The sequence below is a fragment of the Camelus dromedarius genome, chromosome 18 (assembly GCF_036321535.1).
Source record: "Camelus dromedarius isolate mCamDro1 chromosome 18, mCamDro1.pat, whole genome shotgun sequence".
Classification (NCBI taxonomy): domain Eukaryota; kingdom Metazoa; phylum Chordata; class Mammalia; order Artiodactyla; family Camelidae; genus Camelus; species Camelus dromedarius.
In genome coordinates this window covers 20595930-20613643 of record NC_087453.1, presented here as the reverse complement: position 1 = coordinate 20613643, position 17714 = coordinate 20595930, and the positions used below count along the sequence as shown (strand labels likewise).

The window sequence follows — 17714 nt, the reverse complement described above, 5'->3', positions numbered from 1 at the left end:
GGTCCACAGTCCAGCTCACACACCCGCCCACAACACTTCCCGTGGCAACTCCCGGCTCCCTATTATCTGCAGGACATCATTCGACTCCTCTCTGGCCTGGTCTCCCTGCTCACCTCTAATCCCTTAGACTCCTCAGTTCTTCCTTCTACTCCCTTTGCAACATTCTCCCTGCCTGTCTGCCCCTCACGTCTGTCTAGAGACCCCTACTCATCTTTCACAGCTCAAACCCAGCATCACCATGTCCGAGAGGCCTTCCCCAATCCTGTAGGGCTGACACTCTCCCCTCCACCTGCAGGACCATCCCCAGCACATCCCTTCAGCAAAGGAGGGTTTGCTATTGTTACTCTTTTGCGGAGGAAAACAGAACAGAAGGAATTCCAACAGGACAAAGCTGGATTATTGCCTCCTGGATGGGATTCTTCTCTAACAAGGACAGACACTGAAACCTCCTCATGCTACCCAGAGCTGAATGTCTCAGGTGCTGGCAGCACTTCTGAGGCCAGGCCAGCAGAAGCAGCTCTTTCTGTCCCTGCAAGTCTGAACTCCTGCAGGGGTGACTGGGGAGAAACTTCAGGGAAGACCTGCCTGGAGTCCCAAACTAGGATGTCCACCCTGAGCTGGCACCATCTGAGCTGCCTCCTTGGCCATGCCCCAGCGCCTAGCAAGGACCTGGCACCACCAGGGCAGTCAGGCACATGGGTGAAATGTCAGCCCACTAGCCAGCCACCCCTTAAAACCGCTTTTTCAGGATGAAAGGCCTCCCAAGGCCCTGTCACCTCCCTGCTTGGCCCCAGCCGCACTGGGCTTCATTCATTTCAACGAGGCAAGCTCTCCCCCAACTCAGAGCCCAAACCTGTGTCTCTCCTGCCTAAATATCCTGACCCCAGCACCCTCCAGACCAGGTCAGAGGCCATCCCGTGCTCTTTTCATATGTAGCCACCTCTCTCCAATCCCCGAGTACCAAGATAGCTAGAAGGAAGGTCCCCAGTAGCTGGTAAGACCCACTAAGGGGTGGTGACAAGTCCAGCCTGGAAAGGGGTGAGGCAGGCGAGGGAGGTTCTGCCTGGGAACAAGTCGTCTCTCAGGAACCCAGCCCTGCTATCTGGGACTTCGTGAGGGCTCAGTAGCCAGCCCCCAACTCCACACCACACCCTGTTGGCAAAAAGGGGTAAACCTAGAACCTGCAGGATTTGGGGGTCAGGTGGGGGTGGTTAAGGCAGAGCCCAAATGCACTTACCTTTCCCAGGGAAGACTCCAGAGCCAGGATTTACAAGGTGGGAGGGCTCCCAAATTGAGATAAGCTGAGTCAGCTGTAATTAAGTTCTCACTATCTGTAGGCTTGGGGGCCCTTCTTGCCGAGAGAGAGAGAGCGGACACGACACAGGAGGTGACCACTGCCTTTATTGCCTCTGTGCTGGGGTCCTGGGCTGGGGTTCAGAGGTATCTAGGGGCAGCAGGTGACTTGGCCCAAATTATTGCTACTTAGCAAGGTCACCTTGGGGCTTCCCATAGTGCCCTGAGTATGGGTGGGCAGGAGCATGCAAATGATATGCAAATGACATGCAAACCAACCCAGGATCCTCCAGAGGTCGCTGGTGCAGCTGCAGGTACTGGAAGGGTCAGGAGCCTGCCAGCCCAGGAGGATGATGGGGAATCCTAGGTCCTTACCCCACACTGCAGACTGATCCAGCCCAGCCTCAGGGGTCGAGGTGGGGGCGGGATGGACAGTCCCTGAGCATCAGCCCTGGTTCTGCTGCTGGTTGGGGAAGAGCAGAAGCCTGGCCCCGAGGCAGCAGGAAGAAAGCAGGCACCCACTAGGTAGCCAGGTGGCCCAAGGCCCACTCAGAGAGGGGACTTGCCCTGGGTCACGCAGCAAGGCAGGGTCAGAGGGGACCAGAATCCAGGCCTTCTGAGCCAGGCAGAGGCCAGAGTGCCTCAGAGACCAAAGCTACAAACAATAAAATACACTGATAAAAGAAGAAATAGAAGCAAGAGCCCAGTCTCTGATCCCTGGACTGAGATTCTCCACCAGTGGGTCTGGGAGGCCACTGAGAGCCAGGCCCCAGGTATAGGAGGCAGCAGTGTCCTTGGTCTCGAGCTGAGCTGACCAGTCCAGAAGCTCCAGAAGGAGGGTCCTTGGTTATGCAAGTCAGGCTCGATTATTATTCATAATCCACCAGGAGGCTGGGGGTCAGAGGTTGGGAGTCAGAGGCCATCAGGTGCCCACGGCCCCTCCCCAGGTCCCAGGGCTGTGGAGAGGGTTGGGGGATGCGACACACCTGGGAAGAACACAGTGGTGAGGGTGTCTGGAGCCCGCAGGTGGTCGATGAGGATGCGCTGGAAGGCCTTGCTGCAGGCGGACTGCTGGTGCCTGGGGAGGGCCGCGGAGTGGACTGAGGTTGGAGCTAGTCCCCAGAGATCAGGACCACGTGGTTAAGAGCTCCCAGCTCCCACCCAGTCCTGCTGCCTGGATTCAGATCTCAGTCCTTCCTCATATTGGCTGTAAACCTCAGTTTCCTCCTCTGTGAAATAGGGACAGTCATATCCACTGGGATACTGTGAGGACTATACGAAGTAACACACAAGGTGTGTGGCATAGGGTGTGGCATTGTGGTGACAGTGTGTATTCATTGAGCACCTACCTTGTACCTGGCACTGTGTTCAGTTCTTTACATGTCATTTCATTTAGTTGATAAGAGGTTAGAACTATTATCACTCCCATTTTGAAAGGAGCCCACTGGGGCTCAGAGGGGGTAGGTAACTCTCCTGAGGTCACACAGTGAATAGGAAAGGATTATTTGAACCCAGGGCCCATACTCAATCAAAGGTAGCTTTTAGACTACCACTCATACCTTCTCCAAGAGGCCTCATCCTGCCAGAACTCGTACAGGGTGAAGGAGGCATTGTCCAGCATCTTCTGGGCAGACACACTGCAGGGCCAAAGAGATGGCCAGGCCAGGCCTGGGCTGCCACCACTGCTGCCAGGGGTATCTAACGAGAGCCCTGGCCCAAGACACCCAGCCCCAGCATTCCTCCCTGCTCACCAACCCCCACCCCACCTTGGCTGGCCCACCAGCCAACTGAGGACTCACTGCAGGCAATGGCTCTGGGCCCCTGTGAAGTCCACATAGCAGCACAGGGCATGGTGGAAGTCCTGCAGGGCCGCCTCAGCCACCTGTACCTGCCTTTGGGCCACAAGGATGTGCTGGCAAGAGAGGCAGCCCTGTCAGGCAGGGTAGGGCAGCACATGGCAGGAGGGACAGCTGTGGCCTCCAGGAGGACCCCGCCTTTCTGGGCTTGCACCAGACCCAGCCTACCCTGCGGTCGGGCCCCTGCCCCAATCCAGCCCCCAGCATCCCTGACTCCATCCTCCTCTTCTCAAGACTAAGGTTGCTGCCTTGATCCAGCCATGTCCCGCTCTCCTGCAGAATGACACCACTTCCTACTGCCCCTTTTGGCCTCCATCCCTACTGCCACAGACCCAGCTTTCAGAACTATAGATGAGGGACACTGATGCTCATGGAGGAGCAGATTTCTGCAGGGTCACACAGCAAGACCAGAACCCAACTGGCCTGGCCTGGGGTATGAGGGCTGGGCCAAGCCCACAGAAGGGGGGGATTGTGCAAGACAGAGGCCGAGGGTCAGCTGGCCCCATGAATCTCCTCACTTCATGACCTCCTCCTGGCCCGACACCCAGCTGCCTGCCCCACTCCCAGACTCACCGAGTTGGGCCCCTTGGTAAACTCCTCTTCATGCAAGGGTTCCAGCCGGGGAGCCTGTGAGGGGCACAGAGAGTGGGCCAGGTCCTCGGCGTGTGCCTGGCTTGGGTGGATTCCAGGAAGGTCCACCGGCACAGGGCACCAGCCACCTGGCTGCTCACCTTGCACTCGAGCTGGTCAATGAGCTCCTGGAGACGGTTGATCTGGAGCCGCCACTGCATCTCGGCCTCTGAGCTCCGCCCTGGGGGTCAGGCATGGGCCCCCTCAGGCTGGGAGGCCTCTCTGGGCGAAATGAGGGAAAGAGGAGGAGCAGGCACTGGGGGAGGCCAGGCCCTCCCACCCCGCCGCAGGCACACCTGTGTCAGAGGAGCCAGGAGACCAGGTGGGCGACCGACTGACGCTCCGCAGGGCCTTGCGCCCTGCCCGCCGGCTGCCACCGGGCCTGTTCTGCACCAACACCCTCTCATCATCTGACCTGAGGGAAGCGGACGGTCGGCCTACTGCTCCCAGACCCACAGGCCAAGGACTGGGGCCCCAGAACAGGCCTCGGTGAGGTAAGATAGGCTTCTGGGGACACCGAGGCCCAGCCTCAAAGGCAGACCTCCCCACCCTCTTTAGGCCTCCTGCCTAAGAACAAGAATTTGGGCTCCAGGATGCTAGAGCTACGGAATGCGGTGAAAGCTGAGGGACTTGACACATGGAGATAATGGGCACACATGAACTGGACCCACAGGGGCACGGAGCTCCTCACATACCGCAGGCTGTGGGCCTGGGCCTCCAGGGTGTCTGACGCCCCCTCCAGAGAGCTCTGCAGGGCTTGGAGCTGGCTCACCGTCTCTCGCAGTAGGAAGCGTGTCACAAACTGGTCCACCTTGGAGGCCCGCTCATACTCCTGGGGCAGAGGAGGCATGGTCTGCAACTCTCAGCCCCAAGCATATATTTCTGAGTGGGGAACTGTCTACCAGAGGGTGCCCCCTGCCCACTAGAGCAACAGTGGCAGCGTAAAGATGGCATGCAGACCTGGCATAAGCAGGAGGGCACTGGGACTCAGTGGGCGAGCAGACCTCAGACCCCCTCCTTGTCCAGGCCTGGCCTCTTCCTGGAAGGTATGAGGCCAATTCATAGAGAACCATCTGCCATTCTCTGGGCCTCAAGGCCCTTTCCCTGTTGGGGCCACCACCTTCAGCCTGTGAGGCCCCAGGCACAGCTGGACTGGGGGTGGGTGGGAGAGTTGGGGCGTGGTAGGACATAATGAACACATGAAGCCAAATGATGGTATTATATGGCTCCATACTCACCAGCTGGCCCCAAATTCACAATCTATGTATTCATTCATTCATCCATTCCCCATTCACTCACTCATCCACATAAAAGACATCTACTGAGCACTTCTTACTAAGAGCTGCAGATAAAACACAGTGGGTCATTGGCCTCACACACTGACCCCAATCTACATCACCATTTCCCCCCAAGCCCTTTCCAAGGTGGGCATAGACAGGTAAGCTGACCATGTGCCAGGCCCTGTGCTGCCCACTTGGGATGCTCCTTCACCTCCTTGCCTGTTTCCTCACCTATAAAACAGGGATGCTAACAGTTATCTCACTGAGCTGTTGAGAGTCTCCAATGAGTTATTTCCTACATGGGGCTCAGTCCAGTACCTGTCTTCGTTTTTACTGTCAAACATAATACAAGAAAACTGCCGACTTGTACATCCAACAGTCAGACTTCCTGAGAATCTCCTCACCAACTCCTCTCTCTGCCCCCCGACCTACACACATAGCCCAGGATGGGAGTCCTAGGGAGCTGTGGTGCCCCCCTTCACAAGGGGTCCCAGAGGCACCATCCATCAGGGGCTTCCTCTCCTGCCCATGACCTGCCTCAATTCAGCCATCAGACAGGCAGGGACAAAGGGGAGGCTGGGTCTTCTCATTCTTGGAGGCCAGTGGTTTCTCCAAGCCTCTAGACTTCCTGGCCATTCTCTGAGCTTCCTGAAATCCTTCCAATAAGTTCCCTTTTTGGTGTTTAAGATTATTGATCAGTTTCTGTTGCTTGCAACCAAAGAACCTGGCTGACACATGCACCCACTCTGTGCCAGGCCCTGTTTCCAAGTAGAATTTCATTTAATCCTCATAACAGCTTACAGGAACCATAACTGACCCCATTTTCAAGATGAGAAGACTGAGGTCTGGAGGAGTACCTTGGCCAAGGGCCAAAACTAGCTAGTGGCAGAGCCAGAATTCAAACCCAGGCCACAGAAATTCCTCTCTAGTCACCACTAAGCATTTTACAAGCATAACCTCACTTATTATCATTAGTCCATTTTTACAGCTGAGAAACCAAGGCCAGAAGTTGCAGACAAAGTAAATGGAGCCAAGATTTGCCTGTATGTTCTGGGAGGAGGAGCTCGGAGCCTGGAGCTGGTGATGTCAACCTATGAGGTCACAATGTGGCCCCTCTGGGACAGAGCGAGGGCAGAGAATCCCCCACCAGAGGGCAGGGCAGAGGCAGCATGGGCCTCTGCCCCAAGTGGTGACCAGCCTTGCCATGGGAAACAACAGTTCCCACAAGAGGACCAAAGTCCCTAAGCAGGCCCGAAAGGACAGGCCACCTGACATGGACAAGGCCTGGCAGAAACAGCAGTTCTTCAGCCACCTCAAGTGGAAGAAGCCGAGCGTGAGTGACAGGGCACGAGGGGCAAGTGGGAGTCAGGGGAACCTGGACAGGAGGGGATGCTGGGAGTCCAGGCCTCGTGGGCAGAAGTTCTAGGGGCATGGAAGGGGTTAGAGAGCCCCTCCTGAGGATGAGGGTCCCAGGAACCCACATGGATGTTGATGGGGTCCTAAGAGCCCAGAAGGGAGAGCAGGGGATTCCAGGGACCAGGAGGTGGATGAGACTTGGGAGGCCAGGAGGGCATTCTCCCAACCTAGGACTGATGGGTGGAGGTCCTGGCATGGGGGGTCAGCCCAAGCTGGTGACACTGGAGCTATGGGCACGAGGAGTTCCCTTATGCCCCTTTCCATCCCACAGCTTCAAAACATGCTACTTTCCCCCCCTCTTCAAGTGGGCAGAGGCCCTGGGCTGGGGCAGGGGTGGGTGAGGGTCCCAGCATCAAAGCTGGGGGCAGGGGGTAGGCTGGGGATCTCATAAACGGGATCCAAGTGAGGTCTCAGGTCAGCCTGGGGTGGAGGAGGGTTTCCAGAGGGGCGACAGGGGTCCGGGGCGATGGGGTAGGATACTTCCCTCCCCCACCTCCCCAGGGCTAGGATGTCAGGAGTCCAGGAGACGTAGAAGGAGTTAGTGCCTAGGAGACAGACCTGGGTGGGTGAGGGTCCCCGGGAGGAAGGCTGGACGCGCTTTCCCCTCACGCCCCTGCCCCACCCCCCAGACCAAGATCGTGCTGCTCTTCCCCCTGGACAAGCAGCAGCAGCTAGCTGAGGTGACGGCGGGCCCCGGCGCGCGGTGCGGGCGGCCGGGTGAGGACGCAGCGGACGCCCGGGTGGCCTCCCCGGCGGCGGTGCCCGCGCTGCGAGGAGCGGGCGACAGCGCGGAGCGGCGCGAGGGCGCACGAACGCGCGAGATGAAGAAGATCCTGGTCCTGCTGCTGCTGCTGGACGCGCGGCTGCAGGAAGAAGGGCGCCGCGCGGAGGGCGGGGCCAAGGCGGCGCAGGGCTGGCAGCGGCTCTACTCGCGCCTGCTGACCGACAGCGAGGCGGGAGGCGAGGCCGACCCCGCCGAGGAGCAGCCACGCAAGCGGCGCCGCTGCCCTCGCCCGCGGCCCTGACAAGCTGGCCCGCACCCCGGCCCCCGGACTGGCCCAATAAAGAGCGCAGAGCAACCACTGCTGGCCCTGTGTGAGGCATCTGGGCGTGAAGCCGGGGTAGGGGAAACTGAGGCCCAGAGCGAGACAGGGAAAGACCAGGCGTCTTGAGGGCAGAGCAACGGCCATGGCCTGGAGTCGAGGCTGTTTCTGCCTTCTCCTTCCTTGTGACCCAAGAGTCAGTACCCCTGCCCCGGGCTGGGGAGGGGGCACCCTGCCACAGTGGAGGGAGGCTGTTCCCTGCCTCCAGGCCCAGGTCAGACCCTGCAGGTCTGCAGGCCCAAGGGAAGTGAGCTTGGGCAAACCCAGACTTGGCCACGCGAGGAGGAGAGGTGCATGCTTCCAGCAGAGGCCAGGCAGCTCCAAGAGTTTCCAGCATTCACTAGTCTTTTTGAGGCTGAGGGAGAAGGTCCCAGGCTTTTGCTTTTTAGCCACCACCTTAGGGAAGAACTGTGAAAGTCCATGATTTGAGCTTTAGAATCACATTCCACCTGTGAGAGCACCCAGGAGGAGAGGTGAGGTCCCTGGTTCTCTCACTTCTGCTGCACTCTGCTTGGAAACCCCCAAGGCACCTGAGTCACCTGTCTCCTACCCTACCCTGTCCCATCCCCTTCCCCACATTGCAGCCACTGATCTAGAGGGCATTTCACCCTCCTGCTCATAAGCTCATGCTGATTCCCAATGACCACAGGGAAAGGCCCAAGCTTATTATTGGGATGTGCAGGCCTAGCCCCCCAACCTCAGTCTTCCCCTCTGGGGCTTCTCAGCGACTTCCACCCTCACTACTGGTCTGGCCATACTGTCACTTGTGGTCTTCAATTCAGCTTCTATTGAAAACACACTTTTGTCAGTGTCAGCATCATCAATGTCCTGACCACATTACCTACATCAAGCTTAAGGATGCACTACCCACATAGCATCTCCTCTGCTGCTTGTGAGAACTGACCCTTTCCTAACAACCACATGGTTACAATCAGGGTAACCACATTCCTTAGTGTGGGGCACATCTCCTGGAATAAGTGATTGGCCCTAGCTGGTCCTATCAGCCCCTTCTCTGGGTCCGTAATTCAGGAGCTGTAAAAGGCCGTTTTCTACAGGAACATGCACAGGCTGAAACCAGCCTTCAGAAGATTATAAACACAATGCAGAGCCAACGGCTTCCCCACAGCCCTGCAGTCAGGCCCTGCTTCCAGATTTCATCCCGCCCTTGGTATCCATAAGACATACAAGATGCCTGTATAAAATCCCTATTTTAGCTTAAGCTCACTTCAGTGGGTCTTCAACTTGCAACCAGAAATGTCCTAAAGAAAACAGACTGCAGAGACAACAAGTGGCCGCTTTCCTGTAGGTGAGGATGACCACCTTTTGGAGGAAATAAATGAACCCAGAGAGGGATCCAGACTTGTTCAGGGTGCACAGTGAGTCAGCTTCAGAACTGAGTCACAAACTCAGGCCCACGTAAGACCATTCGCAGAAGCCGCTGTGAGCTGCCTGGGTCCCTGAAGGCTAAGCACACAGGTCTTCAGGGTGGCTGTAGATCTGTGATTAAGACCTTTCTCTTCAGCACTGAGAAGGGAGAGCCCACACATTTGGCCAGAGCACATCAGATAATCTGAAATGGTTTGGGGATAGAATCAAACTGGTTGTTCTGGGCAGCTGAGGCCAGACCTCTGGATGTTAAAAATCACCACCCTCGGCCTTGCACCAGGAGAGAGGATATGTCTGGGGAGTTTTCATCAGAGTGGAGGGCTGCGGAAGCATGGCAGGTTCTGAGGACTGAGGTCACAATGAGTCCAATCCAAGTTCTTTTCCTTCTTTCTCTGACCACCCCACCCCACCCCTACCTCCACAACCAGGAACTACAGTACTTCTGCCAAGCCCAGGTGAGAAGTGCCAGGAGCCTGCCTGGGGCTCAGGGGCTGGGCTGGGCTCCTGGGTCCCCAAGTGGGGATATATGTCTGGATGACATTGTCACAAGGCCCCATAATTCCCAGAGCTGCTCCCAGAGGCTTCTCAATCTCTTAAAGGATTTGGCCCAGCCTTATCCTCCATCTGAAGGGGCAGAGACGCACAGCAGAGGCGAGTCCTCAGAGACACGGTAGGGCCTTGAGTCAGAGGAGGGCAAAGAGGACCAGAAGCGGCCATAGCCCAGCGAGGGCGGGAACTGACACAGGAACCAGAAGCGGGGTCCTTGGGCCCAGGGAAGGAGTCCAAGAACTGAAAAGAGACATCCACTCGGTCCAAAAAAAGTAGGACCTCAGGACCAGACCGCAGAGCCCAACAAACTGAGAGCAATAGCTATCTAATCCAGAAAGGCAGGGACGTAGGCCCAAGGGGCAGAGCCAAGAGCTGAAAGGCGGGCCTCCATCTAGGCCAGCGGAGGTGAGGTCTCAGGCCGGGGGCGCGACTGAGCCTCTGGGGACAAAACTCTTGGCTGAAGGGCGTGGCCGGCCCGAAGGTGGCGTCGCTGTCCGGGAGCTGTCGGGTCCGCCGGCCGCCCTCACTGGGTCGCGTCGCCGTAGTAGTGGACCAGGGCTCGGGTTTCACCAAGGCAGGCTTTGCAGGCGAGGAGCAGCCGCGCCTGGTGCTGAAAAGCTCCAGCCTGGTGCCCAGCCGGGACCCGCCCGTGCTGCCCAAGGCGCCGGGCTGCGAGCTGGTGGGCAGTGTAGCGCGGGCGCACCCTATCAAGCACGGCGTGGTAGTGGACTGGGAGGCCCTGGAGAGGCTGTGGGAGCGCCTGCTGGTGGGCGGCCTGCGGGTGTGCCCAGAGCAGTGGCCGGTGCTGGTGAGCGACTCGCCATCGGCGCCGCCCGCGGGCCGCGAGAGGGTGGCGGAGCTGCTGTTCGAGGCCCTAGCAGTGCCCGCGTGCCACATGGCCAGCACCGCGTTGTTGGCGCTCTGCTCCGTCGGCACGTTCAGCGGGCTGGCCGTGGAGGCGGGCGCGGGCGTGTGCCACGCCACGCCCATCTATGCTGGCCACTCCTGGCACGATGCCACCTTCCGGCTGGACGTGGCAGGTAGCACTCTGTCGCGCTACTTGCGGGACCTGCTGGTGGCAGCATGCCCCGATCAACGGCTGCAGGCCCTGCCCCGCAAGGTCATCACACAGCTCAAGAAGCGCTGCTGCTATGTATCGCTGGACTTCGAGGGTGACCTCCAAAACCCAGCTCGCCACCATCCAGCCAATTTCTGCTTAGGCAACGGGTGCTCTGTCTGCCTCAGCAGCGAGCGCTTCCGCTGCCCGGAGCCCATCTTTCAGCCGGGTCTGCTGGGCCAGGCTGAGCCAGGACTGGCCACACTGGCCTTCCAGGCACTGCAGAGGGTGCCTGCAACACTACGCACACGGCTGGCCAACACCGTGGTGGTGGCCGGTGGCTCCACACTTTTCCCTGGCTTCACTGAGCGCCTGGAGATGGAGCTGGAGACGCAGTCCCGGCGGCACGGCTATGGGGCACTGCAACCTCGCCTGGTGGCCAAGCCTGGGCGTGGCACAGCAGTGTGGACAGGAGGCTCCATGGTGGCCTCACTGCGCTCCTTTCAATGCCGCTGGATGACCCGGGCCATGTATGAGGAATGTGGCTCCAGACTGGTGCACGAAGTGTTCAACTGAGTCATCATGCTGGACCGAAGGGGGTGGTGTCACGAGGGGGGCTGCAAAGGCAGACGCTCAGCAAGCTGAGCTGCAGCTCTATCAGAGGCATTGAGTACCAGATAAAAGGCTCAGTGATTGGAGCTGGCAGAGTTGTGTGGTGATGGGTACCCCTTATCCCTTTCTGGACTAGGAGGAGGTGGTCAGGACTTCTGGGGACCTCCCTTTGACCTGCAGTTTGAATCTCCCGTAATCAGTGCCAGTACAGAGAATGCCAGTCTAGCTGCCCACCCATGGCAGTCCAGCTGTTTCCATGGCAACAAGGAAAGAGATGCCCCCCTCCACTTGTGTCCAGGCTACAGATACAGAAGTCATCATAATACACCAAACCCTCACCATGTACTTTTGGGATTCCCATCCCATGCCAGGCCCCAAGGGGTGACCTTTTGAAAAGCTACTAAATCCCATGTGAAAGCAACCAGAAGGGGAAGCCCTGTCCCCTGCTGATTATCAAGTTGCTGAGGGCCTCAGTTTCTCCTTCTGTAAAAAGTGGGGTCACACACAATCCCAGGCCCGCTCACCACTCCCTCACTGCCCCTTGTTAAGAGCTATGGGACAAAGGGAGGTGGAGACTTTTCTTAAAAGGAACACACAAATTGAGGGGCAGCTTGTGGTGTTTTAAAAATATCCAAAGGCCTGGAGCCCTGGCTGTGAGCACTGTTTATGCTTGTGTGCACGTGTCCATACATACACACAAACACGTGGGTGCACACACGCCTGCCTACTCACACGTGTCCTCAGGCTGTGCCCCACCACCCCCCTGCTAGGCTCCACATACCAGCACCAGCTGGTGGATATGTGCGAGCATGCCCTACCCTCCGGCCCATCCCTGCTGGGAGCTAGGCTTGATACCCCACAACAGTTAGGTCTGGTCAATAATAAGCAGCAGCAGCAGCAGCAGCTCCAGGTAGGAAGCGGCTACTGTGTGCCAGCCAGAGGTCTGGGTGCTGGGAACAGAGGAGAGAACTAGAAACACAAAACTCCCTGCCTTCATTCTCATTTAATTGTCACAACAAATGTCTGGAGGCAGGCTCCATTATTATGCCCAGTTTACAGAAGAGGAAACTAGGGCCCAGAGAGGTTAAGATGCCCTGAGCCCAAAGGTGGAGGCTCCCACAGCACAGCAGACACCCCCTGCCCTCATTTAGGACCCCTCCACTCACCAGCTTGGTTGTGTCCATGGCAGTGAGAACTGCACAGTTCAGAGACTCCAGCGCAGCCAGCACAGGCCGGTAGACGCCCAGTCGTTCTGAGAAGTAGTCTGCGGGCAGAGGAGGTGCTCAAAGGTTCCTGGACCCCCACTCCCCACTTACAACCTGGAATTCCCCAGCAGCCAACCAGGCCCATATCCTGAGCCCAGTCCATCCTGTTCCATCCAGAGACCAGCAACAGCCTCTCATCACACCCACCTGCCCAAGGGTCCCAGGAGGCAAGAGTTCCCATGGGCCTACTCACCACACAGTTTCTCCGTTTCCAAATTGCTGCAGGGAAAAGAGAAGGCACCCTTCAGACCTGCTAACTTGGGCCAGGTAAACTGGGTCTTTGAAGCCAACATTCCTTCCCTCTCCCTGCCTGGCTCAGCCCGACAAGGAGACGACTTCTAACTCCATCCCAGGTTAAGTTGCTTGGTGGACAGTGAGAAGGAGCAAGCACTACTGCCCCATCAAACACTCTCTGAGGGCAAAAATTCAGTCCTGCTGTTGGCCTCCAAGGGGATTTCAGGTCAGGGGAGACAGAGGTGAACAGAAGCCAGAGAGGAGTGGTCAGAGCTGGGAAGGGGAAGCCAGGTCTGTGGAAGTCCAGAGAAGGGGTCTTACTTGGTAGGCTAGGGAGGGCTTCCTGGAAGAGGGGCTGCCTAAGTTAGGCCTTGAAGGACAAGGAATTTGACTGGAGTGACTGGTGGTGGGGAGGTGGTAGCACAAAGGGTTCAGCCCAAGCCTCAAAATACAGGCAGGCATGGGAGCCTTGAGTGGTGACCTGGAGTATAGAATTTATTCTAAGAAGATGGGGGTAAGGGAAGTGACAGGGAGGGCTAGCTGTGTGTGTGTGCCTGCCCGCGTGAGGGAGCAGGAGAAGAAAGCAGACTCGTGCTAAAGCCGTAGATGTGGGAGCACCTGCATCCATTGGTGGCAGCAGGCGGGGCCCAGCTGTCCCCAGGCATCCTCTGGTCCCTGCAAAAAGTGGGAATGGAGGGGGGCACCTGTGGGCTAAACCATAGGTGGTGACTCAGGCCTGGCTATTTTTGGGTGCCAGCTGGAAGCAGTGTGATGGGCAAACTGGAGCCAGGGAGGGGGTGGGTGGGCGGGTAAAGTTGGCACTGAGCCCTGGCACCCCTCTCCCTGGGCACCTCCATCCTCCATAAGGAGCCAAGGCAGCAGGGGACACAGTGGGGTCGGGACAACTTGGCCTCACGTCTACCTGCGGCACATCCACCCCATCGCGTACTCACTCAGTGGGACGCCCATCAATGCTGCTGAACAGCTCCCGCAGCTCTCCTGGGCTGAGAACCCCATCGGCAAAGTAATTCTGGAATTCTTCAAACGAGAGCTTACCATCATCTGGGGGGATGGGGGACAGAGAGCAGAGTAAGTATCCCTGACCCCTGGCTGTACTCCTGCCACCAGGTCCAGGCCCACCAAAGGCCTCGCAGCACGTCACAACCACCCAGCCAGGTGGAATGCGACTGCGAGCTTGGTGGGGAGCCTGGCTGTTGGAGACAAAAGGGCTGGGGCCCCCAGAGGTGCCCACTTAAGATAACAGGCACCCAAGGAACAGGGCAGTACATGTGTGGCATTGGGTAGGGACTCAATAAATGTTTGCCAAATGAAGAAACAAATGAACAATAGCCTAGGATACAGGCAGATCACAGCAGGGCCTAGACATCCTTTGGAGGACTGGAATCCTGCCCGAGTCTCTGCCCCAAATGCTGGCCAGCCTGGCTCCAGTTCCATGCTCTGGAACCAGGCTCCTCCCGAGAAAACAAGAGTCAGATGAGATCTTCCTAAGAGTTGGAGCCCCTGTAAGAAGCAGCCAGACTGGCTCAGGAGGAAATGACCATCACAGGGGACATGTAGCAGAGGCTGAGAGCATAAGTATGATGGCCAAAGACACTGGGGATTTGGCCTGCAAGGTCTCTAAGTAGATGAGATGGGGAGAGTGGAGCTGGGGGAGGGTCTGAGCTTCCCCAGACAGAATGCTGTGATCCAAATGGGACCATGTGTCCGGATCAACAGGTTGGGACAAATGGTCTCCACCAATTTGGAAAGACCTGGGGAGAAGGGGCAAGGGGTGGGATACAATCCTGTCTTGAGGGGGCTGAAACATAAACAGGTCTGAAGACTGCAGGTGAAAGGAGGTCAAGGCTGACAGGCTATCTCAGTTCAGACCCTCCACTAGCCAATCAGGGCACCGCTGGCTGCTCCCAGTCATCTATGGGCAGCAACCTGCTTGCAGGGTTCCCTAACGGCTCCTGCTTTAGCTTTGAAGGTTTTCCCGGACCCGGGTATGAGACTGACCAGGACGAAGGGCAGGAGGAGCCGATTCCCTGGACCCATCTTTAGCCTGCCCAAGCCCTCCCTGGGTCCAGATGGTTGGTCATATGGAAAGTTACTGAGCCCTCTAAAATCTAAGATAAAATCCCCCACAGGGCCTCATATCCATGACCTCACCAGTCCAAGCCCCTCACACAGGTAGCCTTGGACCAAGCATCATAAAGACCAGGATTCAAGACCCACCATACAAAGGCTGTGTGACCTCAGGCAGCCTGCTTCACCTCTCTGGGCCTCTGCTCCTTTGTGAAATGGGGTGAAGAACTCTCATCTAGCTGGCAGCTTCGAGGACAACATGAGGTCATACATGGGAAGTACTGACCACAGGGCCCTGCCGGAAAGTAAGCTCCCACCTCCAGCCTCTGGCTAAACCACATTCCCTCTACTCTCCATCCTGCCAAACTTGATTCAAAATAGCACTTCCTCCAAGAAGGATGCCTTGGTTGATTCTCCTGATTTAGGTCCTCCAAAGATTCTTCTCCATTCTACACTGTGCCTCTAAACCCCCGACCATCCCCTGAGCCTCTATGATGTCCCTTGCCCTTCCCCCAACTGTGGGACCAGGGAAGCCACACTCACCATTCTTGTCTGCTCTGCGGAAAACCTGGAGGACAAAAGGGCACGGATGAGAGCTGTGAGGGGAGCCTGGGAGGCAGGAAGCCCCCACCCAACTCAACAGGGCCTCAGCTGGCCAGCCTGCTCCCTGCATCGCCCTTCCTCCTGCTCAGCCTGGTCCCAACCCCCTGCCCAGCTCTGCCCTGCAGGAGCTTTTCCAACAAGGGGAGCACAGGAAGAGCACACAGCAGGCCCCACTGCTTGCTCACTTCTCCTGCAGGGCCTGGCCTTGTGGGGGGTGCTCCAGGCCAGGTCTCTGCACCTTCACCTCCCACACCGAGTCCAACCCGAGTTTTGTCTGATGCATCCGCCCTTGGAACAGTCCCAGTTTGAGGAAAGTAGGGAGATGGGCCAAGATGCAGCCTGAGGATCCTGGGCACCCATCCCAGACCTGAATCCCAACTCTGCTGTGTGATTCTGGTCTGTCCCAGACTCTGCCCGCTCTGGGGTGTTTCCCTGTGAGCTTGTTGAAGACCCCGGCTAGTCCTTTCTTTGTGGGTATCTGTTTTCCCACTAGCACATGGGGGATAGCCCAGGGTTAACCCTTCCAGGGCTGGGCTTTCTATGAGGCCAGCTCAGTATGAGGGTCTTGTCTTGGGCAGGCCCATGTGCATATGGCTATGTTTGTGTGTGTGTCTGTGTGTGCGCGTGCATGCAGGGAGGAGTAAGGGTGGTGGAAAGCAAGAGTGGACAGATTGTATTTATGGAGAAGCTTTCGACAACAGAGGCAGGCAGAGCAGAGCAGAGTAAAGACATGGTCCCTGCTTCTTCTAGGGACCAGAGACTCTTGGGTCACACAAAGCAACCCAGCAAACAGGAAACCAGCAGGCCTGGTAAGGAGGGGCAGGCCAAAGCCTGGACAGAGAGCTCCTATCAGCTCCAGGTCCTGACCACCTCTCCCCTCTGGCTATTTTCTCAGGTCAGTGAGGCTCAGAGATAAATCTAATCCCCAGCCAAAAGCCTGACTCAAGAGAAGGTCTGCCACCGGCTTAGGGTCACATAGCAGCCCAGTGTGGCCTGGCTGGGGCAGATGGAGATACTGGGGGGGAAAAGTGGGGGGTGCGGTGCTAAGCTGGGAAAGAGGACACCTAGGGCCACACCCTAGTGTGCCCCTGCCTCCATGCATGACAGACATTTCCCTAACCCTCTAGGCCTTGGTTTTTCCATCTGGGAAGTGGGAAGGTCAGGTCCCTTTCAGCCTGGAGGATTGTGGCCAAGGTGCTGAGTCACTAGGACAGTGGGGAGGGGGCGGGACTACAGCTTTTTCCCCTGGCAGGAACCTCCTGGAGTAGGGGCATGAGAGGACAGGGTGCTGACACTAGGGTGAAAGGTGGGGAAGGGGCTCAGGGGAGTGACTGAGGTCGGGCCAGGCTGCTCCCAGCTAGTGTCCATGGGAGCTGCAGGACCACCTGCCTGCCAGGGCAGGGTATACAGATCACAGAGGATGACTGTGGGCAGCCCTGACCAACTGTGGGATCCCACAGTCCCCGGGTTAGATCTTAAGGACTTGGGTCAGCACGAGGTCAGGAGTCAGGGGGCTGCTTCCTCCTCCAGGCCGCCTTGCCTGGGTCAGCCCAGCCTGGGGCTGCCAGAGAGGGGCACCATGACTGCTTCTATGATCAAGTGTTGACACCCCCAACCCGGCCAAGACACATGCATGGGGTGGGTTCAGAGTTGGGGCAGCAAGCACAGTAACACTGAACCAGAGACAAGGAGGGAAAGTGAAAGGCAGAGAATGGGATAAAAAGGCAGAGAGATAAATATAAGGGAGACATACAGACACAGACAGCAAGGTCTGGGAGAGCTAGGGAGAGAGACGGAGACTCAGAGACAGAGGCAGGGCCCCGAACAGACCTGGAGCGAGAGACACGGACATAGAGGGAAAAACAGTGAGAAAGCCGCAGAGACAGAAGCAAGGAGAGACAGAGTCCTCAGGGAGAGGTATGACAGAGACCTGGAGATACACTGAGAGAGACAGCGACCACCCCCACGGCCGTAGCGCCGGCGCCCCGGGCCCGCTCCCGACTCACGTCCTGGAACAGCGCGTGTCCGGCGGGCCCAGCGGCGGGCGCGGGCGCCGGGGGCCGCGGGTGCCCTGGCGCGGGCGGCCGGATCAGGCACACGGTGAGCAGCCCCGCGCACGCCATGGCGCCGCCACCCGCTCGGCTCCGGTTCGGCTGAGGCTCCGGGATCTGGACGCCGCCGCCGCTGCGGACTTCGGGGGAGGAGAAGGAGGGGCGCTCGCCCTGTCGGCGCCGGCGCGGAGGCTGAGGGCCCTGCCCCCCGCGGCTCCGCCTCCGTCCCCGCCCGACCGGCCTGCGAGCTTGGCCCTCTGCCAGCCCCTATGCTTTCCAGTCTGGAAAAGG

The 17714-nt window shown here is 58.0% G+C and overlaps 3 protein-coding genes across 4 annotated transcripts; 2 read left to right on the top strand and 1 right to left on the bottom strand.

Moving 5' to 3' along the window:
• Positions 1 to 1383: 1383 nt before the first annotated feature.
• Positions 1384 to 17637, bottom strand: NECAB3 (N-terminal EF-hand calcium binding protein 3). Of its 2 annotated transcripts, XM_064475767.1 has the most exons (14): positions 17379 to 17637; positions 15313 to 15337; positions 13635 to 13743; positions 13300 to 13356; positions 12641 to 12666; positions 12349 to 12446; positions 4475 to 4611; positions 4076 to 4194; positions 3881 to 3960; positions 3723 to 3776; positions 3093 to 3205; positions 2853 to 2930; positions 2280 to 2371; positions 1384 to 2184 (listed from the first exon to the last, which is right to left on the bottom strand). In XM_064475767.1, exons 1-14 carry the CDS (start codon positions 17493 to 17495, stop codon positions 2150 to 2152), a joined length of 1140 nt encoding a protein of 379 aa, XP_064331837.1. In that variant the 5' UTR covers positions 17496 to 17637; the 3' UTR covers positions 1384 to 2149. The 2 variants fall into 2 exon arrangements, with proteins under 2 accessions (XP_064331837.1, XP_031289833.2); XM_031433973.2 differs by lacking the exon at positions 13300 to 13356 and having other exon boundaries at positions 17379 to 17630.
• Positions 6264 to 7500, top strand: C18H20orf144 (chromosome 18 C20orf144 homolog). Its single transcript, XM_064475969.1, has 2 exons — positions 6264 to 6392; positions 7105 to 7500. Exons 1-2 carry the CDS (start codon positions 6264 to 6266, stop codon positions 7498 to 7500), a joined length of 525 nt encoding a protein of 174 aa, XP_064332039.1.
• ACTL10 (actin like 10) lies at positions 10369 to 11146 on the top strand. Its single transcript, XM_031434417.2, has one exon. It carries the CDS (start codon positions 10409 to 10411, stop codon positions 11144 to 11146), a length of 738 nt encoding a protein of 245 aa, XP_031290277.2. The 5' UTR covers positions 10369 to 10408.
• Positions 17638 to 17714: the final 77 nt, after the last annotated feature.

Excerpts from the sequence above, each read along its gene's own strand:
- C18H20orf144 (XM_064475969.1), top strand. The coding sequence starts at position 6,264 with ATGGGAAACAACAGTTCCCACAAGAGGACCAAAGTCCCTAAGCAGGCC. Across the intron at positions 6,393-7,104 it reads TCAAGTGGAAGAAGCCGAGC|ACCAAGATCGTGCTGCTCTT; the intron begins GTGAGTGACAGG and ends CCCACCCCCCAG.
- ACTL10 (XM_031434417.2), top strand. The coding sequence starts at position 10,409 with ATGGCCAGCACCGCGTTGTTGGCGCTCTGCTCCGTCGGCACGTTCAGC.
- NECAB3 (XM_064475767.1), bottom strand. The coding sequence starts at position 17,495 with ATGGCGTGCGCGGGGCTGCTCACCGTGTGCCTGATCCGGCCGCCCGCG. Across the intron at positions 4,612-12,348 it reads CCATGGACACAACCAAGCTG|GAGTATGAGCGGGCCTCCAA; the intron begins GTGAGTGGAGGG and ends CCTCTGCCCCAG. Across the intron at positions 3,961-4,075 it reads TCCTGGCTCCTCTGACACAG|GGCGGAGCTCAGAGGCCGAG; the intron begins GTGTGCCTGCGG and ends CCTGACCCCCAG.